This window comes from Glycine soja, chromosome 4 (assembly GCF_004193775.1).
Source record: "Glycine soja cultivar W05 chromosome 4, ASM419377v2, whole genome shotgun sequence".
NCBI classification, from domain to species: Eukaryota; Viridiplantae; Streptophyta; class Magnoliopsida; order Fabales; family Fabaceae; genus Glycine; species Glycine soja.
Genome location: NC_041005.1, coordinates 46,011,282 through 46,039,116, shown reverse-complemented (window position 1 = coordinate 46,039,116; position 27,835 = coordinate 46,011,282). Strand labels below are relative to the sequence as shown.

The following is a 27,835-nucleotide window of genomic DNA, read 5'->3' as shown; positions in this document are numbered from 1 at the left end:
TTCACTCTCTTACACAAGTTGCCCGTATGGGTTAATGCGAGTTTGTCAATTTAGAAATGTTTCCACTTGCTATCAATTCATCTCTCTATTGGTGAATGGACAAGACTCAATATTTTTTTTTATTAGTCAAGACTCAATAGTTTAATAACGAGGAGGCTGTATATATTTCGGTAGAGGGAAAATGATTTGTATCCTCTAAAGCAGCTCCCCAACCCCCTTTTGCCTAAAAAAATTAACCATTTTAACTTATAAATTCATAATGTCATTAATCAATCTTGTCGAATATTTAATCAAGTCCATCATATTATCATTGGCCAATCTTGTATGTGACTAACCAAGCATAAACTGATTATAGTTAAGATGTTGGCTAGAGAGAGAATGGAACTTATTCGAGAGGATCTAAATTTAGAGGTAAAATGACGAGTTCAACCTAAAAAAGTTAACAGGTATTATTCAGACATTAATATTTATATGGGTTAATTGTTACAAATATAACTGAATTTAACATATCATTTCTGTAAATATTTTAAATTGTAAAAAAAGTTTGTTTGTTAGAAGAAGATGAAAAAAACAAAATTGTGAAATACCTAAATTTTTAATAATTGATATTTGTATATGCTACAATCATGGAGGGGGGAAGAGCTATCTGCTTAGTACTTTTTCGCTGTGCCTGTGCCAGCCTGATGAATTCGTAGGACACTAGTAGTTATGTTTGGATCGTAATTTGTAACTTCTAGTCAATAATGGGCGTAACTTAATTATATTAGATGTTTCTATCGCAATAGTAATTTAGAGAACATTGGAAATGCCAGTTAAGATAATTTGCAATAGCATCATATTTGAAGTCCTAAATTGATCAAAAAATATTTGAGGTCCTCCTAATCTATGCTCAAAATAGTTAGGAATAGTTCTTACTTCTGTATTGCCCTTTCTTTAACTAGGAGACATACTGCTTATCAAGTACATGGTAATTTAGGATAAAATTAATTTTAAAGAATCTATTTTAAACATTAGGATTTGTGAGAGAAATTGATTACGAGCGTTAGATCCCATACATCATTTTACTTAAACTAATTTTTCATTCACCAAAAAAACTTAAAACTATTTTTTTTACAATAATATAGGTTAAGAAAGATAAGAAAAATATCTTGTCAAATAATTTAGACAATAAATAATGTGAGCCAGAAAAAATTATGAAATGTAGAATAGAAAGTTATTAAGTTAGACTCTATATATCTCAACATCCTCGTCATTTTTGGAGCCCTACACTCGTTGCTGTCGTGCATAACACAACGTACCTCGTCGTCTCTCTCGTTCATTTCCTTTATCAACATCAAAATTTACGTGCCCCCAGATTCGTCATGCTTAAATCAACCTTCACTCCCATTTTCTGGGTACTTACCCCCAAACCCAAACCTCCAAAACTTCCCCCCCAGGCAATCACCAACACCTTCTTCACAAGCAGCACGACACATGTTCGACACAATGCCCCTCTCAACCCCACCACCCCACCACCCCCTTCTTCAGCCTACATTCACCTCCCTTTCTGCCGCAAACGCTGCCACTACTGCGACTTCCCCATCGTCGCCCTTGGCTCCGCCTCGACCCAAACCAACGACGACCCTCGTGTCTCCAACTACATCCACTGGCTCTGCCGGGAAATCAGTGCCACCAATGTGGACCAACCTGCTGATGCCAGCACCATCACACCCCTTAAAACGGTCTACTTTGGAGGCGGGACACCCTCGCTGGTGCCTCCTAGGATGGTTGCCTCGGTTTTGGACACTCTGAGGTTGAAGTTTGGGCTTCGTGAGGACGCCGAAATATCGATGGAAATGGACCCGGGCACGTTTGATGCTGAGAAGATGCGAGAGATGGTGGTGCTGGGAGTGAATAGAGTGTCCTTGGGAGTTCAGGCGTTTCAGGAGGAGCTGTTGAGAGCTTGTGGGAGGGCACATGGGCTGAAAGAGGTTCATGAGGCTATTGATGTTGTCAAGTTGTGTGGAGTTGAGAATTGGAGTATTGATCTTATATCTTCATTGCCTCATCAGACGAGTGAGATGTGGGAGGAAAGTCTAAGGCTCGCCATCGAGTCACAACCAACTCATGTCTCGGTTTATGACTTGCAAATTGAGCAAGGCACGAAATTTGGACGATTGTAAGTCGCAGTTATGTTACACTAGCAGAAGCAAATTTTTAAATTACGGTTGTGATTGCAGTTTCATTGTGATCTTTGATATTGTGGGAAATTGCTAAGCTTGACATCAGATGTCAAGGTTTTTTGGCTCTTCATGATTTGTCTGTAATTTTCCACAACGTCGATGCAACTGCAATCTAAAAACTTGACATCGGATGCAGCTGTAACTACGGTTGCAGAGACCCCAAAAACCTTTACATTGCAGCAGCAATCACAGTTGCTGAGACCCTAAAAATCTTGATGTTGCAGGCACAATTGTGGTCTTTAAGACCCTAAAGATCTTGATGTTGGTGTCATCAAATGTTTTTTAAAACCTTGACCAGCATTGAGGGCTTTTTTTTTTAAAGTAATATAATGATTTGGAATCTGAAGGTGAAAATGTTTACAGGTACTCCCCAGGGGAATTCCCAATGCCTTCTGAAACACAATCAGCTGAGTTCTATAAGATGGCTTCAAGAATGCTTTCTGATGCAAATTACAACCATTATGAAATCAGCAGCTACTGCAAGAGTGGATATGAGTGCAAACACAACTTTATCTATTGGAAGAACAAGCCTTTCTATGGCTTTGGCCTTGGCTCTACTAGCTTTGTTGGTGGGTTGAGGTTTTCAAGACCAAGAAAGGTGAACGATTACATTAATTTTGTGCAGAATCTAGAAAATGGATTAGTAAATAGCTCTGTTAAAGGCCACATTAGTGGCAAGGACACAATCATGGATGTGGTGATGCTGTCCCTAAGAACTGCACAAGGCATAGACTTAAAGAGTTTCCAAGAATCGTTTGGCAGCTCTGTTGTTTTGTCTTTGCTTGAGGCTTATAAACCTTATGTTGAGAGTGGACTTGTGGTTTGCTTGGACGAGCATAGGAGAACCATTAGAATAGATGACCTTAATTCTTCTTTGAGCAAAACTAATGCAGAGGGAAGGGTGGCTTATATAAGGCTAAGTGATCCAGAAGGTTTCCTTTTATCAAATGAGTTGATAGCCCTTGCTTTTGGGGTTATTGACTCTTGGAAGGATATGCCTCCGTACAAGGAAGCAGAAGCTACTTGAAAGCATGAATGAATCTGTTAAAGCAACACACAAGTTATAGATGATATTATCTAACAATTATTTTGTGTCTATTTATACAGAGCAAATATTTGTTGTAATTCGGGGATGGAAATTCAAACACTAATGATGGGCATCCTTACATTCTATTGACATAGGTCACATGATGTTCATAACAAAATAATAGTTCATGAAATGGGATCAATTAAGATTATACTTAATTACACTTTTTACTTTTAACTTTTTTTTCTTATTAATTTTACTTTTGACAAATTAATTTAGCACATTTTATCCTTTAACTTTTTTAAAAAAACTTGCACATTTTACCTTTCCTTACCTTGTGCCCTGTACGAATGTTGGGTTTAAAATTTATGATTTTCTTATATTATTATATTTTTCTAATATATTTATCAATTTTTTAAAAATTTTATATATGTTAGTATATATATATATATTAAAATAGTTTTACGTGTCTCATTGAAATTTTTTTCCTACAAAAATACATATGAAATTAAGCATAGGAATGACAGTGGGTGGAGCGGACGTAGGTATCCATTAAGTGGATACCTGTGAATTTATTTAATATTTTAGGATATCCGTGGGTACTCATGGATATTTTTACAAAAATAAAAAATAGTTTAAAAATATTTCAACAATTTTTATTTATTTTAATATTTTCTTGAAAAATACTTTTAATTGTTACAACTAAAGTTATTCAAATATTCTACGATCTATATAATTAAAAATATCCACCAATAATTCTAAATAAATAAATTTTGTGAACTCCAAATAAAATCATCTAAAAATTATTCTCCAAAACATAAACTCAAATAAAAATGCACTGAAATATAAGTCCAAAAAAATATAGTAAAACATAAGTGCAAACAAAAAATGTATATAAATAGTATTTACGTATTTAAGTTTGGTAAAATAAAAAAAAAAAAGAATATTTGAGTATTTAATATGAATAAGTAACACGTATCAACATTTACGGCTCTCATGTTCATTAACAAACGGATAATAAATAACACATGTACCCACTAAAGATAGATACTCATTTAGTATCTACTGTGAATTTTTATTCGCGAATATGTCCATATGGATTTCATTATAATTCCTAGTCATGCATACTATTTTTAACTAAATATAAAACAATTTACTATATATTTATTTTTATAATATTTTTAATTAAATGATAAAATATAATTAAATGGTTTATCATAAATAAGTGGGATATCTCCTCACTTTAGTGATGTTTTTTGTATGTTTCTTTGTTATGGTTTTCTTTACAAAAAGTTGATTTGTTTTTTTTTTCTTTTTTTGTGATGTCATGCTTAATTTTTTTTTATCCATGGAGATCGCTCCTGCACACTTGATTCGGGCTAACAAAAGTTGAATAAAGTTATTTAGTTACAATAGAATTCTTTGTTTTATTTAATTTATCTTTGTAAGCTTTAATCTTCATCTAATTTTGGTTGAAATTGAAGGAAAAATTATATTAATGTTAATTATTTGAACTGATACTTGATAATTTGTTTAATTTCATATTAAATTATTTTGAAAATTTAATTTCAAATGTATTTTTCCTTTTAACTTGAATTAATATATTAAGCCATCTATCTACATAAGTTTTGCTTTTAGTTTTATTAAGGTTAATTGTGTTTTAAATTAAATTAGTTCCAAATAAAACCTGTTCATTAAATGTTTTTTTAACAAATGTCATAAGAAATGAACATTTATTAAAATAAATAAATATTTTTTTATTAAATTTCAATCAAATATTAACACACGGATATATTTTCATCAATGATAAAATTTTGTATAATTTTCATTTCAAGATCTAAATTTTTATAATGTAAAAAATGTTATTAAATAATTTTTTATAATTATTTTATTATAATTCATTAAATATTTTCATGAATAAATGTCATAGGAAATGAAAAATTATTAAAGTAAATGAATACATATTTTTTCGTGATTAAATTTCAATCAAATATTTATGAAGGGATATATTATCATCAATGGTAAAATTTAAATTTTGTATAATTTTCACGTGTAAAATCTAAATTGTAGTATAATAAAAAATTTGTTAAACAATCTGTATAGTTATTTTATAATAATTATTATAAAGGATACAATAATGTCATATTATTATCGAACTAAAATATACATCAAATAAAAATTATATAAGAAAATAAAATAAACATTAGATTCATATAGTTAATTCATATAGTTAGTGTAAAAATTTTGCTGCAAAGTATTGTTTATTAATTTTTATCAATTTGACTGAAACAAATATATTATAATTAAGGTAACTATTTAAAAAGTAGTTATTATTAATAAATAAAAATGATATTGATTACTTTGGAGGGAATAGATATAATGTTATCACATGATATTATTCCATATTTATAAAAAAAAATTATATAAAATAGATAGATAATAGATTTATTGATTTAGATGCATTCATTCATAGACTCAAGTTTCTTCCGTAGAGTTCTAGCATGTAAATTATTAGCATTATGAATCAAAACATAATCTAGTCACTACCAAATAAAGCCGCAAACCATCTCATATGTTTTTTGGATTTTGACAAGCATATTCTTCATTTTACCTCTCTACTTATGGTAATTAATGTCATTCAAATATTTCATTCTTCCGTAATAAGCCCCCATCATTCAATCAAGCAAAACTGCAAAATACCAACTCTGATGTCACTTATTGAGCAGGATGGGCATCAATGGAAGTACTACAAATACCAAGGGAGCAAGTTAACCTTTCTTGCTTGAAAGAATCCATGAGGAGTGGAGCTAATAAACTGTCACAAAACTATTATAGCAACCTAAACAAAAATCTGAATGTTCAGATAGAAAACCCACAATCTTGTGATAATAGCTCTGAAGTTTTTTTTAAAAAATGGAGCACAACTGAACACCAAAAAGATATATCTCACATTGAGTAAAGTTTCTCCTACCAAATACAATTGCAATGCCATTGCTCACACAAGGAAAAGCGTTGCACACTGCAAACGCCAAAGAAAAGGAATACACCTTAATTTGGAAAGTGATCTCACCTTGTTGCACATCATGATCCCTTAAGTGTGTTTGAATCGATCCAGTGATCTGCATCATATTCAAATACTCTTTCTCCACACATAACATCTATTGGTTGTGGATCTGTTTCAATGAAATGTGAAAACAAAAAGTATTGTAAATGTTTTTTTTTACAATGATCTTGTAAGTTCACATCTAAGATTTTTACAAGAAACCATCTAAGATTTTTAGATACCTAAAAGCTTATTTAACACCTAAAAAAATAGATGAAGGGGGGGGGGATATAAGTATGACAATTGTAAGAAGGAGAAGAAAAAGAGAGAAGTGCACGCAAGTGAGTTACTCAGGTGTTTGAAAAAGTAGAGTGACAAAATCATTCACATTATTTTATTGTGAGAAAAATAGGGAAATGCATATTTAAAATATATTATGAATTAATCTGTCATTTGATCTTTATGTTTACACCATCTTTACATTTCAGTTTGTATACTTAGAAATTATTCATTTTAATATCTACACATATATATTTTTAATATGTTTCGCTTATTGTACCTACTATCTTTAACATGTTTTAATTTTTATAATTTTGGACGAAATTTCCTAAAACGAATTAAAAAAATACCTTTTCATCTTATTAAAATTGTGGTCCCAGATTATTTTACCCAAACCAATAAAATATAATAAATAGATAAAAAATAATAATTTTATGAAATTAATCTTATATCATCGTTAATTTATTTATAAATTTTATTGTCCATCTTTAATATTGTAAGAAATATAAATAAAAAAAAATAATCAATATATATTTATAAAAACTAAAACAAATTCTTTAAAAAAGCTAAAACAAATAGTTTTTCAACCTAAAAACTAAAATGTCAGTAGTAAATTGGTGCATAAATGAAATAAGTAATTAAGCCCTAAATTATTAATAGTGTTGAACAAAATGAAAGGGTCTAAGCAAGGGAGGGAGGGCACTTTGATGCGGCGCGGGGTTTAGACTCTAGAGAGAAGATGGGGAAGAAGACGAAGAAACCCGGCAAAGGCAAAGAGAAAACCGAGAGAAAAACCGCGAGAGCCGAAGAGAAGAAAGCTCGCAGGGAAACCAAGAAGCTCTCTCCCGAAGACGACATCGACGCCATTTTGGTACTCTCTCTATCTCCGATCTCACACCTCAAAACAAAACATTGAAACTTGTATTTGACACAGTTGAGCATTCAAAAAGAGGAAGCTAAGAAGAAGGAGGTTCACGTCGACGACAACGTTCCCGCGCCTTCTCCTCGCTCCAACTGCTCCGTAACTTCACTCACTCACTCACTAACATCTCACCATTATGTTGCGTTTTCCGTTTGTTGACGCCTTGTTTTGCAGCTCACCGTCAATCCATTGAAGGAGACCGAGTTGATTCTCTACGGCGGCGAATTCTACAACGGGAACAAGGTTACGTGTTTGAATTGTGTTTATTTGTTGATTGAGTGATATGATATGTACCGAGTGAATTGTTGTTGCCGCAATGTGAATTTGTGCAGACATTTGTGTACGGCGATCTCTACCGGTATGATGTGGAGAAGCTGGAATGGAAATTGGTTTCAAGTCCGAATAGTCCTCCTCCTCGCAGTGCTCATCAAGCCGTTGCGTGGAAGAATTATGTTTATATTTTTGGTAATTCATTTTACTTTGGTGTTTAACCGAGCTAAATGGCGTCATGTGAACCATGTAGTTGATCTCACCTAATGGGATAAGGCTTTAGGTGTGTTTGAATTTCTGTTTAAAGCATTGTGAGCTCAGTCACGTTCAGTGGCCTTGGAACGTATGAAAACAAACACACAGTTGTTGATAATTGAGTTTACTAGCTTTTGCTGGCTGCTCCCAGTTGAAAATTTCGTGTGGTGATCGTTATTTTACTTTTATTTGTGCTCCAGGTGGTGAGTTTACGTCTCCAAACCAAGAGCGGTTTCATCACTACAAGGTTTAGCTCACATTCTCTTGCTTTTGTTATGTGACGAGAATGTGGTTTGGTGTATTGGATTTTGACTATTTGGTGATGTTTATGGATTTTTATTTGTTTAGGATTTTTGGATGTTGGACCTGAAAACAAATCAGTGGGAGCAGCTTAATTTGAAAGGGTGCCCCAGTCCACGTTCAGGACATCGAATGGTATGTTCACGTTCATGAGAAGTGATAGACTCATTCATTTACTAGTAAGGGTGTCAGATTATTGAATCTTTTATCAAACAGGTTTTCGGTATGTTTGTTTCTGAAAATGCATGCTATTCTGTTCAACTTGAATATACTATTGTCTGGATTGCATTGCAAATGTGAAAATAGAATCACAACTTATGCAAACATAGCATGTTTACAGTTCTGTTAGAACATCAAAATTAGGTTGATCCACATCACAGCTTGATTTGGTTCATTTCAATGTAATATTCCCATTTTGAGAGTGCAGTACAGGCATGTCAGAAATTAAATAACAAGAACAATTTATTATCTTGTTGCTGAAGCTGATTTAATTGCTAATATCCTTGTTGTTGAAGTAACAATTACCCAATAAATTGTGCAAGATACTGCTAATGGGAACACAGATGATTTGTGCTGTTTGGTCATTAAACACCTGCAAGGTTGGATTACTTGCATATCTCAATTCTTGGTCAACTGCCCCCATTTAATGGATTACTAGATTGCATGTTCCAAACAAGAATATCCATTCTTGCTGTGTCTGACTGCAGTAGCCAAGAGCCTATTTCATGCATCTTATTTTGCATACTTTAAGGGTGGTTGCTTTGCTCATTCTAATTGCTAAAAGCCTGAAACCTTGCAATATTCTCCCTTCCTCTTTTTTTCATTTGAATTTCTTAGATTTTTACAGAGAAATCCATGGCATGTCCACTCCTACTTATTTGGGCTTATGTGAAATTTTGTTCTTGTTGCTATGAGTAGGAACCTGTTTGTGATATCATAGTTATGAATTTTTATTTTAGTAGTTAATCACTGTGTGCTCCCCCCCACCCCCATCATATGGATACCCATATTAATCCAGTTTTTTTTGTCTTCATCATATATTTGTTTGTTCTAATGCTTTATTTTGGTTAATTAACAGGTATTGTACAAGCACAAGATTATTCTTTTTGGTGGCTTCTATGACACTCTTAGAGAAGTGAGGTTGTTAATGCTGCTTGATTTTTTTTGTTGATAATTATATGTATGTGATTTTCTTTCTCATTAAAAAAAATAAAACTCCACAGCAGATGAAAAGCTTGCCATAGCTAATAGTTAAATTAAGATGTTTTTGTTTTGAAAAGTGAGTTCGAATATATAATATCCATGATTCAACATAAATCTAATTAAGTCTACAGTCACTTTAATTCAGGGAGAATCAGAATTTGAGCTTCTAATAAACTCAAGTTACAGGATTTCTTTGGATTTTTTTTCTGCTTGTGAATGTATTATGTATATAGCATGTCAACTCAAGTGTTATAAGGGAAAGGAATTGTTTTTGCTTCTGCCACAGTTTGTTTGTATGTGTATGAGTATGACTATTGCTTTACAACAATTGGAACTGAGTGGACTCACATTGAATTTTCTTTTGTTTCCATACCTTATGGTTAGTTAGTTTTTTTTTTTTTTTGAGTGGTAAATTTGGCCAATGGTGATTGAACTTTGAGTTTGAGGTTAATATGGCAGCAATCATGATATGAATAAGGGTCATGAAGGTAATTTCACTTGTAACCCCCTTGCCCTTGCACATGAAGCAAGTAGAAATGAGAATTGAGGAAGGTGTAAGGTAGCATTTCTGTTGGATGAAATATTTAAAAGCAGAGTAAAGGAGGGAAGAGTGACAGAGATGGAGAATAGTTGGTTATGAGTGGGGTAAGTCTCTCAGGCTGGGGGCTCAATCTTTGGTTATGAGTGGGGTAGGTCTTTTTTTTCTCTCTCATAAATTTCATTTTTATTCCTTTGTTATTCCAAGAAAATCTATAATCACTGTTATGAAGATAGCAATACAGATTATACCCAACCAGATTCTCTGTTTTATTACCATTTTTATTCATTTCTTTAGTTCTGTTTACTGATTCTTATCAGGTTACTTTCTTTGCTTGCTGTAACATCAAAGTTTTATCTTGAACACTTTGATATTAATATACTAATGTGGTAATTTTCAAATGATTTTTGGATTTTTATTCATTTTTTGCCATTTCAGTGGCCTATGAGTAAAGTAATGAAGAGTGACATCATACACAGTATCATTGAATAGTCACATGAGGTTGTTTTGTGAAATCAAATGTATTAAGCCCTCTGAATTTTATCCACATTAGTTGATTTTATGGAATTTTGAGAAAATGAATTTGATGTTGTGTTTTAATAGTGACATACAGATGGAGGATGAATCAGTATTCAGAAACTTATTGTATCATAGTTGTGTAATATTAAATGTTATTGACCCTATATATTTTAGGTTTTGCATCTGATGTTCTTTGTGTATAAACATAAACGACGTTCTTTAAATTTTAGATTTTGGTATTGATTCACTTAATAGCATTTCTATGCCAGGTTAAGACTTTTCAATTGATTATGCAGGTACTACAATGATCTATTTGTATTTGACCTTGATCAATTTAAGGTAAATATATCTAAATACCTGGGTTATTATGTTAATATGTTATTTACTATTCAAGTTCAGCACCAAAACATCAGGCTGCTTGATTTAATGTAATAATGTTGATTTTGTGTTCATTAATTTTGATTAATGCCAATGTGATTTTATGCTATAGTGGCAAGAAATAAAGCCTAAGCCTGGAGCAATGTGGCCAACTGCACGTAGTGGTTTTCAATTATTTGTTTACCAAGATGACGTGAGTAAAATACTGGTCTCCCTTACATGAAGCTAATTTTTGTTTTAAATTACTTGTATTTATGTGTTAGAACTGGTATCATAAACAGCAAGAAAGATTGAATTTTATTGACTGAAATGGGGAAAATCTCTCTTGAAAAGTCTGGATCCACTCCTTATGTGACTCTGTATTCACCAAAAGTCCATAATTTGAAGAACTTCAAAGGTCTGCACCTCCCAATGCCCAAAGGCTCCAATTCTCTCAAATTCTGACAAGAGATCTTGCTTTCCACCTCCCCTCTTATTTATAGGCAACATGCCTTATTTCTTTAACCGACTATATTAACTATCTAATATAACTAACTAATGGGCATCTATCATTATGTTTATTACTGTAGTAAAGTTTTCCTCTATGTACTGTATGATTAATTTGTGTGGCTCTACAAAGTAGTTTTGAAGTTCAGAATATTGTCTTCTTAAGAGAGTTCCTTTCACATTGCAGATTTTTTTGTATGGTGGCTATTCAAAAGAAGTTTCATCTGATAAGAGCAACTCTGAGAAAGGAATTGTTCATTCAGATATGTGGTCCCTTGATCCTAAAACTTGGGAATGGAACAAGGTACTTTGGAGTTAAGTTTAATATTGAGTGAATTTGTATATTCCTCTTCTTAGGCAAGTTTGAGCCTTCTTATATCTTATAGTTTTTCCTTGCCCACTAACTAAAATGACTTTAGTCAGTGTTCAATAGCTGCACAAACTTCTTTGTTTACGCTTCAATTTGATTATGTAATATTTTTCTACAACTGAAAAATAGGCTCATACACACTGAAAACCATGCATTTTATTATCTTTTTGTACAACTGGTTTATTTTCATCATCTTTTCTCCCTTCATGACAGGTTAAGAAAAGTGGAATGCCTCCTGGTCCTCGTGCTGGGTTTTCCATGTGTGTTCATAAGAGAAGGGCTCTGCTATTTGGTGGTGTTGTGGATATAGAAGTTGAAGGTTAGCTTTTGTATTCATGATTATTATTTTTGCAATTTGTGACACAGCTTATATTTTTAAAGCAAGTGATTGGAAAGTCATCTCTATGACCTAATGTTTGTAAACAATTAATAAGATCAGACAGTCAGCTCAAATTCTCTTTTGAGGGGGTGTATTAAATGGTTTATGCTTAGTATCCTAATTGCACCAACAACTGTGCAGGTGATGTAATGATGAGCTTGTTTTTGAATGAGCTTTATGGATTTCAGTTAGACACCAATCGCTGGTGAGTCCCCCATTCCGTTGGCACTTAATATGTCATTCTAAATTTTCCGTTTATGAACTGAAACCTTCCGTTGACTCTTGATTCTACGTCATTGTAATTTTGCATTTTGCTCTGTAATTGATCGTTTTCTGCATAGCATAGGTGTGCTATCATATTTAATGCTTCTTGATTAGCTTATCTAATCTTGTTTGGGTAATAGGTATCCTCTGGAGTTAAGAAAGGAGAAGTCGACTAAAGATAAGGTAGATTGGATGTCATGCATATATACTTCTGATCTCAAGAAAATTGTTCCCCATTTTAAAACTCATCCTATGGACTGTTCTGCATGTTATATTTCTTCTTAATTAAATGGGTTTTGCAGCTAAAAAAAATTGAACAAAATTGTCCTGATGATGTCAACAAGATAAATCCAGCATGTACAACAAGAGAAGAAACTGAGGAGTCAGAGGATGAAGAAAACAACATCGACGATATATCCAAGAATATAGCATCAAACATGTCTATCGATGATGGTGAAACACTTACCAAATCCGAAGGAAAGGCCGAGGAATCCAGTGCTAAATTGGACATTCAAAGTTCTTTGCCTGAGGTTGTCTTTTTGGGCCATCTTATGACACCACTCCTATTTTTACCCAGATATTGATTAATGAGTTTTTTTCCCCAAATTTTTTAGGTAGTGAAGCCCTGTGGACGTATTAATGCTTGCATGGCCGTTGGAAGAGATACATTATACATATATGGTGGCATGATGGAGATTAAAGATCAAGAAATCACTCTTGATGATTTGTATTCTTTGAACCTTAGCAAACTTGATGAATGGAAATGCATTATACCGGTTTGTTATTTTTTCTCAAGTTGACTAGCTTTTTACCTATACATGCATATGTTCTATACCATAGGTATCAATCATGAACAGTGGTATGTAGCAGCTGACTCCAAAAACGCTATAGTGGTATAGCCCATAGCGGGATGCCCATTATTTTCAAACATTTTATACAGTTTATATAATTTATAATAAATACATATAAATGCTCAAAATTTAAAAAATAAAAATAATACTAAAAAATATTGACATGGTCATAATTAACAAAAACAGGTTATAGATCTTAGCTGTTAAGCAAACATACAAGTAAATAGTAACAAAGGATACCATGTCTAACTAAAGGGACAGAGACTGCTATGTCTCATAAAAATTGGTTAAGTAAAAAATAATTTCTTAGTTGTTGGCTGATAAAAGTCTGCTACTGCAAAGTTGGTGAATGTTTGTACCTTACCCAGTTCCAAGAGTAAAACTAGGTCTTTGAATATGAGCCATGCTGAATTGCTGATGCTGTTAATATAGCTTTTGTTGATTCGGCTTATTTAATCTAAGAATATATTGTGATTGTAATTTCCTACTTATATACACATTTTTACCTTATTTGCTATAACTTTACTTGGCTTTTCTTCAACCCAGGCATCTGAATCTGAATGGGTGGAAGCTTCAGATGATGATGAAGAAAATGAAGATGATGATGAAGATGAATCCGATGGTGATAGTCTGACTGATGAGGATGAAGATGACGAGGAAGAGGAGGAGGAAGAGGTGCAGATTCTAACTTTGTAATTCAAACAAGAAAAAAAAAATGAATGAATTACTCCCTCCTCTCCTATGTTTAACTGTTATGTCACATACTGAGAACCTAGTCAAAACCCTCATTTTTATAAAAATAAATAAGGCTACAATCAGCCTCAAAATAGTGTTAGGCCTTGCTACCTCGTGTATGTTATGGTCAAATGTCATCCCCTTATTTAGATTTCAGTATTTGGTGTAAGCTGAAATACTGAAATTAAGGTTCAAATGGCTGGCCATCAAATTGAATCTTTAGTGTAAGTGTGCAACTTCTCCAAATGAAGGGTTCTTTCCCTTTTCTCAATATACAAGGTTGAACAAAGGTAAACTGACATTTGACCGCACAACATCCATGAGCCTACATTTTTTATTAATTAATATATAATGTTCAAACATGTGTGTGATAAACTCTCCATAACCAGAAAGTTTAATTTTGTCCAAAGCAAGTTTTCCTACATTATTAATTTGGCTTTACCTTTTTGTCAGTAGGCTCAGAATGCATCCGTTCAGGTGGGAGATGCCGTTGCTTTAATCAAAGGGGTGGGAAAGAATTTGCGGAGGAAAGAAAGGAGGGTACGGATAGAGCAGATTAGAGCTAGTCTTGGCTTGTCAGATTCACAGAGAACACCCTCGGTAATATATTGATATTTGTTAAAGACATTTTAGACTGTTAATCAATCATTGAAACCAGTGAATATATTAATGTTTAATTTTTTTTTGAGCTTATGATTTCTTGTACTAGTTAGTACCTTTGTTGATTGATTGTATCTGGTTGTCATGTGCCTTTAAACGCATCTCTGGGCTTTCAATTAGTATTTTTCTTGTCCCACTGTTTTCTTAATTGAATTCTTGTTGCATCCAAAGCCAGGAGAATCCTTGAAGGATTTCTACAGGCGTACAAATATGTATTGGCAAATGGCAGCCCATGAACATACTCAACACACTGGAAAAGTAGGTTTTCTCTCTTTTCTTTCTCTAGTTATGTGATTCTCTTATAACTTCCCTTTAATATAAATTTTCTAATTCTCTAAATTAATCATTCCATTGTTATTCCCCCCCTATTGAAGTAACTGATCCCCTCTACGGGAGGTCAAATTTTGTGAGATTGAACGTAAATGAGTTATACCATAATAAAACTGTCCTTTGTAAAGTGTGTCTACCAACCTGTTTTTATTTGAAGTTCTATCCCCCCGATCCGTTTATTTTTTCATATAGACAAATACATGCGTTCATATAGTTGCACACTAATGAATGTGTCCTGTATTGTGGTAAATTCTGCTGGATCAATTCATCATAGGAACTCCGCAAGGATGGTTTTGATCTTGCTGAAGCTCGGTACAGGGAGCTAAAACCTATTCTTGATGAGGTAATGTTCTGTTACACACACATTTGGAGAGTAATTTAAATTTGAACCTAAAAGCCTTTTGCACCGTCACTACTTTCTTTTAAATAAGTTCGAAGTTATTTTCTTTGAACACTGCAGCTGGCTCTATTAGAAGCTGAGCAGAAAGCAGAGGAGGCCGAAGGACCAGAAACTAGTGCAAAGAAAAGAGGAAAGAAGAAAACTAGAAATTGATATATTTAGCACATGACGTTTGGGTGCCGTCGAGAATGTAATATGCAATTTTGGTTTAGTTTGATGTCATTATCTGCGAAGATTGTGCCAAGAATTTTGTGCACATAATTTATGTCGCATGGTCACGTTACATGTAATCAGTAACAAGCACACACCCAAAATTCAGTTACATATACTACACGAATTCCCTCCCTGAAATAGAGTGCAGAATGTGCAATAGAAAAGAGAAGAGTTAAACGAGTTTGTATGGCGCCGAATTTATCTATGCCCGAGTGAATTTAAAATTTCTGTTGTTTAATGGCCTTTCAAATATGTGATACATTACGCTTGCTCTCCCTCTGTCTCGAATATATGCTAATTCTCTCCTTCATAAGGGGAAAAAGATTCCAACTAATTAAAAGTTTGATCGAAAAATAAATAAAATTTGATCAATAATTATTTTTATCAATGATCGAATTTTGGTATTATTTGAATAAATTACTGTTCATTTTTGTGTGTTGATTGGTTAAGACTTAATCTAATGATAAAATGCTGATTGGGTGCTATATCGATGATCGAAAATGTATGTTGAAGATGGGAATATTCGGTTGAGTATAAATGAAGTTATCACTGATTATTAAATATTGCAAAGTATTAGTTGTTTTTAGTAGTTATCTGTAGTAACTTCAAACTTCACTTTATGAAGAGAGAAATTATATTAAGTATTTCTTAAAAGGAAGTAATGACATTTAACATCTTTTTATTTAAAGGCTGTAAGCTATTAGTATTTTAAAATAGTGAATTTATTAAAATGTTGCTGATTTCTAAATGTTGGAACAGATTGCATTTCCAAGTCCACTTGCTTTTATTTATGTGAATAGAAGCATGTGCTCTACGAAGAGGGAAGTAAACTAAGCACGTAAAAAGAAGAGCCTAACAAGACCACTGCTTTCTGCTACATAACTGTATTTCATAAAGCTCTTTGAAAAATTCCTTGGATTACCGTATCTTAAAAGAAGAACCCACCGCAGTCTCTACACTCTCCAAGGGTCAAGACCATACACACATTATATAAGAAACTATCTATATGTGTAAAAGTATAAATACAAATTTCTTTGCGCATGCAAGGATTATAATTTTATATAATTTCTTTTGAAAATTAAAGCTACCTTATGTTTACAAAGATAAAAATCCAAAAAGGGTATTTTAGTATCAGCTGCACGCGTGGCTTTGTTCTGCCTCTCTATTAGTTGTAGTAGCCATAAGACAGGCCCCAAGTTGGAACAAAATTAAAGGCAAAAATTAGCGTACATATTCTTAAAAGTTGAAACTTTATTTGCCGAAGTGGAATCTCACAAGTAACGAGAAAGAAGGATACTCCTAACTTCTGCACATTCTTATTAATCAGTGTCTTGAGAGATTATTTAAAGAATTAATAATAAAAAAGTTTATTAATCTCGTTTGAAATTTATTAAAAATCATAATAAAATATATTAATAATATACTTTAATAGAAAAATTCCACTTTTAATCAATTAGAACTTAGAAAAATTCCACTTTTAATCAATTAGAACTGGAATTTAAGAAGAAGAAAAAAGAGGAATGTTAAAACTTGTAAGTGGCATGTAATGGCTGGGATCACGAAATTATGAAGAATAAATTTATTTACTACCGATAATTATGAAAAAAAAGAGGGATGTTAAAACTTGTAAGTGGCGTCTAGTGGCTAGGATCACGAAATTATGAAGAATAAATTTATTTACGACCAATTAGGCTTATTTTTACTTAATTGCTCAACCAAATTAGGGAATTCGAACTCTTTCGTCTGTATTATAACTTTTTTTAAAATATGAATGATTATCATTGGGTAATTAAAAATGATTTAATTATGTGAACTGAAACTGATTGACGAGAAAAGAAGAAAACAGTACTTAGATAACTCAGAACCAACTTAAATAAACAGATTTAACGACTAAGGATTTAAAAGCCGAAAATACCCAAAATTTTAATATTGTCTGTAACTTTCATCAGGGTTTTCATATTTGTTTTCATGCATCATGCGCCTTGCTAAATCACTTCATACTTGAGAGAATTTTCCTCCATTACCTCTTCCTCTTGGATTCTGCATCACTCTCTTGTCATTTTTCGTGTTTTTGCCTCAACTATATATACATTTATGAATAAATCTTCACTTAATGTTCTATGAATTGATTATTTTAGTTCCCAATTATATCAAAATTTTATTTAATATAAGATTTTATAGAATGTTATTCATGATAATTCTTTTTTTAAAGGCCAAAATCAATTCGATTCATATTATGTATAATAAAATATTTGTAAATTATCTTTAAAATTAATTTTTATTCTTTCAAATAATTTTTTTATATTTAAAATTAAAAATTATTAATATATTCACCACATGAAATAAAAGAACGTTACGAAAACAAGTAAATAATATATATTAATAAAACGGTGATAGTTTAAAATATTTTTAAGTTTTATTCTTTGAATTAATTTAGATTTCATAGTTTTCATTCAATTTTATTTCTAGTTAAGTTTTTAAACTTTAAAATTTTAAATACAATGATGTATTTATTAAATAATTTTTTGTATTATTTATTAAATACTATTCAATATGTAATGATATTACTAAATTCTGTTTAAATAAATTATTTTTATCTTCTAAAAGTGTTATTCAACAACAATATAGAAGTTTTAAAATATTTTATCTTTTGAAATTTAAATATTAAAGAATTATTTATAAATCACATTTAAATTATTTTTTATTAATTAAAAAATTAATTTATAGATTTAGTACTATTATATATTTTTGCTATAATTAAAATGATTGTACCCAAAAACTAATTTTACATTGTATTTTTTTATCAATATATTCTTCTATTGAATGAGGTTTTTAGTTTAAATTAATTTAATTTCTTAAAAAAAATTAACTACTTTTATCTTTAAAGGAGTTTTAAGAATAAAAAAATGAAAATTATCTAACTTTTACTTTATTTTTAAAGTTCTTATGTTTATTATCTTGCCTTATGATGATTATGATAATATATGGATCATATCATTATCAGGTAAGGAATGGAGATTACGAAAATATTAAAAGAGTAATTTAATTTAATAATATAATTAGAATATGATGATGATTGAAGTTATTTTAGTTTATCAAGTAATTTTAAGCTCAAGTCCATATATATAGTTTATAACAAAAAATACAGATATGAGTCTATTACAAAATAGTATTTGTTTTAGATTTGGATATAATTCTTAACAAAATCAAGGAAGAGCGCGAGCATTTTATTTCCTTTTTTTAATTCGTGATTCTGACATATCTGTTATTTTAATATTCGATTGATTCTAACAAATTCACAATAAGACACACACTATATATGAATCAGGCTCATAAGATTCCCAGATGTGTATTGCCAAAATAGTCTTTGATTTGTCAAAGATTTTTATTTTGGATTTTTAAATCTATGTTCTTGTCTTTCATGTTAATAATTGGAAACAAAATCAGAGAAGAATCGAGCACGAGTATTTTATTTCGTTTTTCTAATATCGTGGGACTTCGTAATTTAAAGTACAGGCTATATTATATTGGAAGTGGATTGATTCTAACAATTTGACCCAAAGTTTGAACTTAAACGACCGACTGCATCATTGTTCAACATATGCTTGTATGATCCTCTTATCAGTTAAATCAATGCCATATCTGAAGTCTTTTGCCTAGGTACAAATACAATGATCCCAAAATTGTAAACTTAATACAATAACATTATAGGCGAATAACAAGAGTTGTAAAAAAAAAAGTCTAATTAACGAGAGTTTTAAAAATACTAAAAAGCATTTAATGCATTTATTAAATATTTAATTACATAAAAATAAATACTAAATGACTTCATATTTTTTATGTAATTATTTTTATTAAATATTTTAACTTTTTTTAATTAATATTACCTTGGTAGTTAGTCCTATAAGGGGAGGGGGGCGGGGATTAATTAACTTTAATAGGTAAATGATTATTTTTGCCAAGGTAAAATGACCCAAAAATTTAAAATGTGGTAAAAAAAAGTAGTAAAAAGTATTTAATGCATTTATTAAATATTTTTAATTACATAAAATAAATAGTATTAAATAACATTCATGTTTTTTATGTGATTATTTTTATTAAATGTTTTTTAATTAATATTCTCAATATCTTGGTAGTTAGTCCTTTCAAAAAATAAAAAAGGAAAAATCAATTAATTTTAATATGTCAAAATTAATTTTGCCAAGTTACAATGAACCAAAAAAATTTATAAAACTTTAACAAATTACATTATTTTAATCCAATTGACTTATAAGCTAGTTAAAAGACTAAATATTGTAAGTAATTGGTCAGAATTAGGGGTGGGTAAATGAGTCCAGGTCCATAGACTGGCCCGCGGGGTTCGTGGTCCGCGTGGGTTACAGACCAATTTTTTTAAACGGTCCATGATTATGTCATATTTTTGGGTCCGCTCTACTTAACCCGCGGACTAGGCGGATTTGGCCCACGGGGTTCGCGGGCTGTCTGCAGCCCGCATTAGGTTTGATTTGTGTGACCCTGACCTAATTATATTAGGTTTGATTTTCTCTTTTTCACTTTAAATTCTTTTAAAATAACAGATAAAGAAATATATTAGATAAGATAAAGATTTAAAGATAAAATTAAAACATTTAAATTAAAAGATGATAAAGATAAAAAAGGATAAGATAAGAAAAATAAAAGATAACATAAATAAAAGATTAAGATAAAAAAAGATAATTGATAATATGCTAAAAATCTTCTTTTTTATATTTTCTCAGTCTTTTTTTCTTTCGATCTATCCTTTTTATAGCCATAAATAATAAAAATATCAATTCTTATCATTTAAGCTAAAAATAATTGTTAAATAAATATTTTTAAAGATATTTTAATATATTGTTATTATAAAAAAATAGTTCACATCATATTTAACAGTTAAGCTAAGAACACTTTTTCTACTTACGGTTTTTCTCCCATCACGCAGTCACGCGTGCAAGTCATACGACTCTTTCCCTTACAAGGAAAACAAAACGCGACTCACACTCATGCAGGCATGCGACACACCACAGTGGCACAGCCTCGACCCATCACCGCGCCATCACGCAAAGTACATCTCTTCTGTTAGGGTTGATTCATTGTTGTTGTACTCTTAAATATGGAGATGGAGAAGACTCAAGTTACTTCAAATATGGAATCATTTGTTGTTGGAGATGTTTAAATTTCATATTTTAGATTTATTGCTTGGATTTTCTTTTGTTAAGATATTGTTTATTTTATTGATGTAATTGACTAATTATTGAGATTTTATTTACATTTGTATTGAACTTAATTTGATTGTATTGTATTTTTATTAAAATTGAAATTCTTTTAAAACTAGGCCTGCAGATCGGCCCGTTTAACCCGCGGGGCAGGGACAAACCAATTTATTTTGTCCGTGTAAGAAGCGGGGTGGACTGGCTGGTTCGCTGCCAATACGGACTTATGCGAACGGACCTTACGCGAGACGAGCTGGCCCGCTTACCCACCCCTAGTTAGAATAGTATTAAAGTATCCTTAAGTAAGATTTAAAAAATATAATTAAAACGAAAGAATGCTACTAAAAATGAATAAACAAGTTTTCTAATAGAGATTAATCTTAAGACAAATAAGGTACGGGTGGCTTCTATTGTGCGAGGCCTTCGTAGGTTTTGCACGGTGAGAAAGTTTTTTGAGCCGTGTGATTAAAATGAAGGATCAAATATGTGAGGGTACACCAAATGGAAAAAGTATCATGTTCACTCTTCCTTCCCCTCTTAGATCTCGTCGGCGCCACCCACCTCTAACGAGAGCACAACACTCCTCTTTGAAGTAGACTGATCTGCAACCGAGCGTGTTTGCCGCTGTGACAACAACTCCGTAATCAATGGTCTCTCTGTTGCAACCGTTTCTCTCTCCATCGCGCCTTCTTTCATTTCATCTCTAGATTTGGTCATAGACGCATTTTTTTTGTTATATTTTCTGTTTTCTGGCTCGTTTGAAAGTGACGAAGGGGGTATGTTGGAGAGCGTGAAAGGGATCCCTGCAATTGCGCAATAGTCGGAGAGCGTGACGGAGGCAACAACTGTGGTTATGGGAGGTGTGTTGTCGTAGAGAAGAGGAAAGAGAAAGAAAAAAAATTGATCCAATATAGATAGTACATAATAATTATAAAAAAAAACATCAGGCAAAAATACTAAATGGGATTCCTTTTACAAATTATTTACCTAAATGAGTATGTTTTGAAATTATTTACCCTGTGGGTCTATTTTTTTACTACAATGTGCCTCCCCGAGGGACGCGTTCCCCGTAAAGGTGACACGTGACAGACTAAGGACGCGCCCAGCGTACAGGCACGTCGGGTCGCGCTAGGGACCCAGTCGCGTCCAGCTGGCCCGTGGTCTCCCCCCCTCCCAAGCCACTCCTTCCCCCCTAGCCACAGCCAATGGTTTTTGTTTCATTTGAAGTTCATTAGCTTTCGTAGACTAGACAAGTTCAACAATCTGTATTTAGAAGAAAAAAAATTAAAATATAAATCAATTCATTGTCTCCCGAATCAAGTCAATGTCTCTTAATTGTCTTATAAGCTATTTAACACGTTTAATTTAAATTAATAAGAAAATAATATAATTTTTGTAATTTAATAATTTAATATTTGAAATAGTAATACAATTTTATTATTAATTTAAATTAAACGTGTTAAATAGCTTATAAGACAATTAAGAGACATTGACTTGATTCGGGAGACAATGACTTGATTTAGATCTTATTTTATTTTTCTTCTAAATACGGATTGTTGAACTTGTCCAGTCTACGAAAGCTAATGAACTTCAAACGAAACAAAAAGCACTAGTTGTGACTTGGGGGGGAAGGAGTGGCTTGGAGGGGGAGACCACGGGCCAACTGGACGTGCCTGGATCCCCAGCGCGACCCGACGTGCCTGTATGCAGGGCGCGTCCTAAGTCTGCCACGTGTCACCTTTACGGGAAACGCGCCCCTCGGGGAAGCGCATTGTAGTAAAAAATCATATCCACGGGATAAATAATTTCAAAACAAGCTCATTTAGATAAATAATTTGTAAAAGAAACCTCATTTGATATTTTTGCCAAAAACATCATATCTAACTGTCAATGTTCGTTTCTTACAATGCTTGACCTATGAAGATCAATAGAAAGCACCATAAGGTACTTAATTGGCTTACTAAACACTCTAGAGAACAAGAGTTGTAAAAAAAGTTCTAATTAGCTTTAAAACAGTAGCTAAAAAGTATTTAATGTGTTTATTAAATATTTTTAATGAATTAAAATTAAATATTAAATGAATTTTATATTTTTATTAATTAACTTTATTAAATATTTCCTATTTGCATTTAATTAATATTCTTAATACCTTGGTGGTTACTCCTTGAAAAAAAGAGAGGAAAAAAGTAATTAATCTTAATTAATAGATGGAATTATTAATGTGGTTAATATTATTACAAGTTTATGAAATGCTGATTATTAACAACTTGTGAAGCAAAATAAATTGCTATTGAAATGTGGTTAATTTTGCTAACTTATAGATAAAAGTGTATATATTGACTGAATAATGTGAGAGGCCTAACTTAACCTCAAAATTAACTGAAAGGTAAATGTTACTTCTCATTTCTATATTCTAATTTGATTTTATTTGTAGACGATGTGAGACTTGAGTATTTTTCAAATACACCTCATATTTCTTGGGTTTGATACATGAACAATGAATGGTGGATGACCCATTTGAATTGATATTGAATTGAATATACTTTGGTATCATGAGTGAGAGGTCTACCCCAAAAGCCAGCTAAAGGGGTGAGAGTTGCTTCTCATCTATATATTCTAATTTATTTTTATTTTTAGAAGAAGTGAAACTTGGATATTTCCCACTAATGAGTCAATAATTATATATGATTATATTTATTTGCTTTTAACCATTTATATAATGACATGTTTGGGTCTACACCAAAAGATCGATCCACGCTTTATCTTGTCAAAACGTTCAAATCGACACAAAAACAAAGAAAACAGTTATGTTAACCACTATTTCAGGTAAATTAAATGGTGATTATACGTAACCCAATGGCACGTTTCTCTTTTTTAATTTTTCCTATAAAATTCATGATAAGAAAACAGTTAAATGACCAACAAAGAAGGAAAAAGAAAAAAAAGAAATCGATATCATAGAAACCTACCAAATATTAATTATTTCCCTGCATTCTTTTGTTAATTGATAAGCACAAAAGGAGGTACCAGTTGGCATTTAGTGTATACATTTTTTAAACCAAAAGAACAAACCATATAAATAACTAGCCAGGTAAGCTAGGAATGATGAAACCAACCACCCTCAAAGTTGAACAGTTTCTTCTCTTCTTCATAACATAACCCTCTCTATTTGGTTATTTCCACACGTTAACATCAGTATATTCACTCTTGCATGATATCCACTTGCCCACAGAATAAGAAGAAGAAGAAGAAAAATCTCATATCTTTAAGCGTTACCCAGATATACCGTAACTTCATTCACATATTTCTCACGCAAACTCACCAAAAACAACAGTTTTAAAAGCTTGAGAAAAAAGTGTGAAAGATGGGAAGAGATCTTTGTGCAAGTGGGAAAATGGAAGGGTTGAGAAGCTCATGGTCCCAAATGGAGAAAGCCTTCAACGAAGCTGTTTCAAAGAGCTTTGTTGGAAGGTATTTCAAGTTGGAAGCAAGGAAGAGTTGTTTCACGAGGGAGCTTCGCGCTGCCACAGCCACTTTCCTGACCATGGCCTACATCATCACAGTTAACGCCACCATCATTGGGGTCTCCGGCGGAACCTGCACCACAAAAGACTGCTCGTCTATGGACTGTAAGGTGAAATCTGACATTGAGTACCAGAGTTGTCTGGCAAAGACAAAGAATGACCTTGTTGTGGCCACGGCTGTTTCAGGCCTTGTTGGGTCTGTTGCCATGGGCCTATTCGCCAACCTCCCTTTGGGCCTGGCCCCGGGAATGGGGCCCAACGCGTACTTCGCTTTTAACTTGGTTGGTTTTCATGGTACTGGGCCGCTCTCATACCAGACTGCACTGGCTGTGATTTGTGTTGAGGGGATTGTTTTTCTTTTGGTCTCAGCCCTTGGGCTGAGGGGGAAGCTTGCCAAGCTCATTCCTCATTCAGTGAGGCTTGGTTGTGCTGCTGGGATCGGGCTTTTCATCGCCTTCACGGGCCTGCAGGCCGGCCTCGGTGTCGGGCTTATTGGGCCTGATGCTGCTAATCTGGTTACCATCACTGCCTGCAAAGTTGTGGACCCGGAAACTGGGGCTTGCGTGGGTGGGAAACTGCAAAGCCCAAAGTTCTGGCTGGGCCTTGTTGGCTTCATCATCACAAGTTATGGGTTGATGAAGAATGTCAAGGGAAGCATGATTTATGGCATTCTGTTTGTGACTTTGGTGTCTTGGTTTAGGCATACTGAAGTGACTTATTTTCCAAACACCCCACTTGGTGATGCAAATTATAATTACTTCAAGCAAGTGATTGGCTTTCACAACATTGAATCCACTGCTGGGGTTCTTAGGTATGTTATTATATCCGTACATTTAGATTCTCTTTCATTTTAATTTTATTCTTTTTTAAAAATAAATTCCAATCTCATTATTTATCTCATTTAAAAGGTTTTAAATTGCAGTTACAATCATTGTTGCTTTTTCATTGCCAATAGAAAAAAACTGTTAGCATTTTCATTTCACTTCTTGACATTGCAAAAAAATTACAAACAAATGTGGTCAATATTTTGATCACAAACACTCCAAAAGCTTTGACATTATGGCCGAAATCGCGGTTGCAAACCGTATTTTAAAACATTTCATATCTATTAGTCTCTCTTTCATTATTTTTTCTCTCTATCTCTCTCCTAATTCCACCTTACACTCTAAATGGGGTGTATGTTTAACTTTTTTCCTTTACAGCTTTAGTGGTTTTAACAAAAGGGAAGTTTGGGTGGCCTTGGCTACCTTGTTATATGTTGATGTGCTTGCCATCACTGGCACTATGTACACCATGGCAGAGATTGGTGGGTATGTGGACGAGAAAGGACAATTTGAAGGTGAATACGTGGCATACTTGGTTGATGCAGGTAGCACCATTGTGGGTTCTGCATTAGGTGTGTCAACCACAGCAACATTTGTGGAGTCATCAGCTGGTATGAGAGAAGGTGGTCGCACAGGACTAACAGCATTTTTCATTGGGTTTTTCTTCTTTCTGTCACTGTTTTTCACTCCTCTATTGGCTAGTGTTCCTCCTTGGGCTATAGGACCCTCACTTGTGATGGTTGGGGTGATGATGATGAAGGTGGTGAAGGACATAGATTGGACCAACACAAAGGATGCAGTGCCTGCTTTTGCCACCATGCTCCTCATGCCTCTCACTTACTCCATTGCAAACGGGATCATTGGTGGGGTTGGACTCTACATTGCTCTTAGCCTCTATGACTATGCTGCAAGCATCGTAAATTGGTTGAGGAAGATGAGGAGAATGGTGGCCAAGGAACAAAACCAAGTTTCTGCTACTGCAGGTGTTGACTCGGCAGTGGAAATGATATGAATGTTATAATTTTGGTTATCAAACGTGGACTTATGGTGTTTAGTTTTAATTAGTAGTCCTTGTTTATAGATTTTAGTTGATAATACATGGGTTCTAGTCTAGAGTCGCAAGATGAATTGTATTCATATTTCACAGTGTCATCCTACATATATTTTAGCATAGTAGTTTGCTTCATGAGTGGGAACTTGATACTTGTGAGGGAACGTTGTTTGTATTTATTTAAGTTGGAGAGTAAAATTTGTGGGTTGATATTTGCTGTAGTGCCTTATAAGAGGATGTTTGGTTTTTCGGTGACTGGTCTCGAACTTTTGTTTGCACAAATTCCAAGACAAATTGGAGGGGCCACCCCAACACAAAGGAAAAGGGGATTCTCTTAGTGCACCATACATATTTCTTATACACTCAACAATTTATTGAAAATTTCAAAATTATCCCTGATTACTTCTTCTACGTTAGTTGTTTTTTTTCATACACCATTCTCAAATCCTTTCGGTTGTGCTCTTCCTTCCGTCTTGTGGTTGGTTTGATTGAGGTGAACTGTCGTGGTGGTGATCGGTCGTAGTACGTGATTATTGTCATCAGTGGCGGACCTACGTTTAAATGAGGGGTGCACTTGCACCCCTCATCTTTTAAAATTTATCAAATTTGTAAATAAAATCTTATATTTTTGTATTTTATTTTATCCATATTTATATCATTGAACTCATTGATTTTATTTTTTATAATTTGTCCCCACTAACTTAGGGTCTTGGATCCACCACTGATCGTCATGGTGACTGTTGCGATACAAAGGTGGAGGAGGTAAGTTTTTTTCATCTGCAAGTTGAATTTGTGTCATAATAAACATACGAATTATAAATCCGTAAGTTTCATATGGATGCGTATAACCTAAATATTTAAAAAATAATTAAAAAGAAAAATATTTTTAATGTTTTTTTTACAAATTTAGTTATACTTTTTATAATATTTGTGTAAATATTATTACACTAACTAGTTTATGCAAGTGTATAAAATATGAAAATTTAGATATAAATTTTTATATATATGCTTATCAAGTTTAATGTAGTAAAAAAATAATAAAATTGTGATCATATATGTTAAAAAACATATTTGTTGATATATCAACGTACTTATCTAGTGTAGAAGATTTTAAAATAAATTTTAACATTAAAGTTTTTAAAAATAAATAGATTTATTTATACAATAAGTTTGGGTTTTTGACTTTTACCATTAGGGCTAAAGGCCCGAAAGAAAACAATATTAACTTAGAACTAGCATGTTTGGATTAGAATCAATTTTCAGAGAATTAATTCCAAAATCATGTTGAAAGCTAAAATAACAAATAATTACTTCTATTTTTTCTATTTTTCATCAGAATTTTAAGTGCGAGAATCAACTCTAGTAGTGGTAGGTGTCGATCACAGTGTTTGTTTGAATTGCATATTCCAGAGGTAACGTTTCCAGGCTTGAATGCTTAGAAGTTTGAACTACAGACCAATACAAATGTTCGCGGCACTCATGCATTCCAAGCTGGTAGCGATAATAAATTTTAAAATATGTTTATGCTTTATTTATTTATAATCATAAAATGAATACCAAC

The 27,835-nt window shown here is 32.7% G+C and overlaps 3 protein-coding genes across 5 annotated transcripts; all 3 read left to right on the top strand.

Annotated features, from left to right (window-relative positions):
* Positions 1-1,219: 1,219 nt before the first annotated feature.
* LOC114409918 (oxygen-independent coproporphyrinogen-III oxidase-like protein sll1917) lies at positions 1,220-3,467 on the top strand. The gene is made up of 2 exons (XM_028373586.1): positions 1,220-2,158; positions 2,586-3,467. The coding sequence occupies exons 1-2, from the start codon at positions 1,362-1,364 to the stop codon at positions 3,247-3,249; spliced, it is 1,461 nt and encodes a 486-aa protein (XP_028229387.1). The 5' UTR covers positions 1,220-1,361; the 3' UTR covers positions 3,250-3,467.
* A 3,778-nt stretch (positions 3,468-7,245) lies between these two features.
* Positions 7,246-15,894, top strand: LOC114409917 (kelch domain-containing protein 4-like). Of its 3 annotated transcripts, none has more exons than XM_028373583.1 (20): positions 7,247-7,442; positions 7,506-7,592; positions 7,668-7,736; positions 7,826-7,958; positions 8,219-8,265; positions 8,367-8,453; positions 9,397-9,458; positions 10,875-10,917; positions 11,069-11,149; positions 11,630-11,746; positions 12,026-12,131; positions 12,333-12,396; positions 12,596-12,638; positions 12,758-12,985; positions 13,070-13,231; positions 13,853-13,981; positions 14,498-14,641; positions 14,873-14,959; positions 15,306-15,374; positions 15,492-15,894. In XM_028373583.1, the coding sequence occupies exons 1-20, from the start codon at positions 7,311-7,313 to the stop codon at positions 15,582-15,584; spliced, it is 1,983 nt and encodes a 660-aa protein (XP_028229384.1). In that variant the 5' UTR covers positions 7,247-7,310; the 3' UTR covers positions 15,585-15,894. The 3 variants fall into 3 exon arrangements, with proteins under 3 accessions (XP_028229386.1, XP_028229384.1, XP_028229385.1); XM_028373584.1 differs by having other exon boundaries at positions 12,800-12,985; positions 15,492-15,827; XM_028373585.1 differs by lacking the exons at positions 14,873-14,959; positions 15,306-15,374; positions 15,492-15,894 and having other exon boundaries at positions 7,246-7,442; positions 14,495-14,572.
* An 8,079-nt stretch (positions 15,895-23,973) lies between these two features.
* Positions 23,974-26,529, top strand: LOC114409916 (adenine/guanine permease AZG2-like). The gene is made up of 2 exons (XM_028373582.1): positions 23,974-25,210; positions 25,602-26,529. Exons 1-2 carry the CDS (start codon positions 24,240-24,242, stop codon positions 26,233-26,235), a joined length of 1,605 nt encoding a protein of 534 aa, XP_028229383.1. The 5' UTR covers positions 23,974-24,239; the 3' UTR covers positions 26,236-26,529.
* Positions 26,530-27,835: the final 1,306 nt, after the last annotated feature.

Coding starts and splice junctions, on each gene's coding strand:
- LOC114409918 (XM_028373586.1), top strand. CDS start 1,362: ATGCTTAAATCAACCTTCACTCCCATTTTCTGGGTACTTACCCCCAAA. Junction 2,159..2,585: donor GGCACGAAATTTGGACGATT/GTAAGTCGCAGT, acceptor AAATGTTTACAG/GTACTCCCCAGGGGAATTCC.
- LOC114409916 (XM_028373582.1), top strand. CDS start 24,240: ATGGGAAGAGATCTTTGTGCAAGTGGGAAAATGGAAGGGTTGAGAAGC. Junction 25,211..25,601: donor TCCACTGCTGGGGTTCTTAG/GTATGTTATTAT, acceptor TTTCCTTTACAG/CTTTAGTGGTTTTAACAAAA.
- LOC114409917 (XM_028373583.1), top strand. CDS start 7,311: ATGGGGAAGAAGACGAAGAAACCCGGCAAAGGCAAAGAGAAAACCGAG. Junction 7,959..8,218: donor GAATTATGTTTATATTTTTG/GTAATTCATTTT, acceptor TTTGTGCTCCAG/GTGGTGAGTTTACGTCTCCA. Junction 13,982..14,497: donor AGGAAGAGGAGGAGGAAGAG/GTGCAGATTCTA, acceptor TTTTGTCAGTAG/GCTCAGAATGCATCCGTTCA.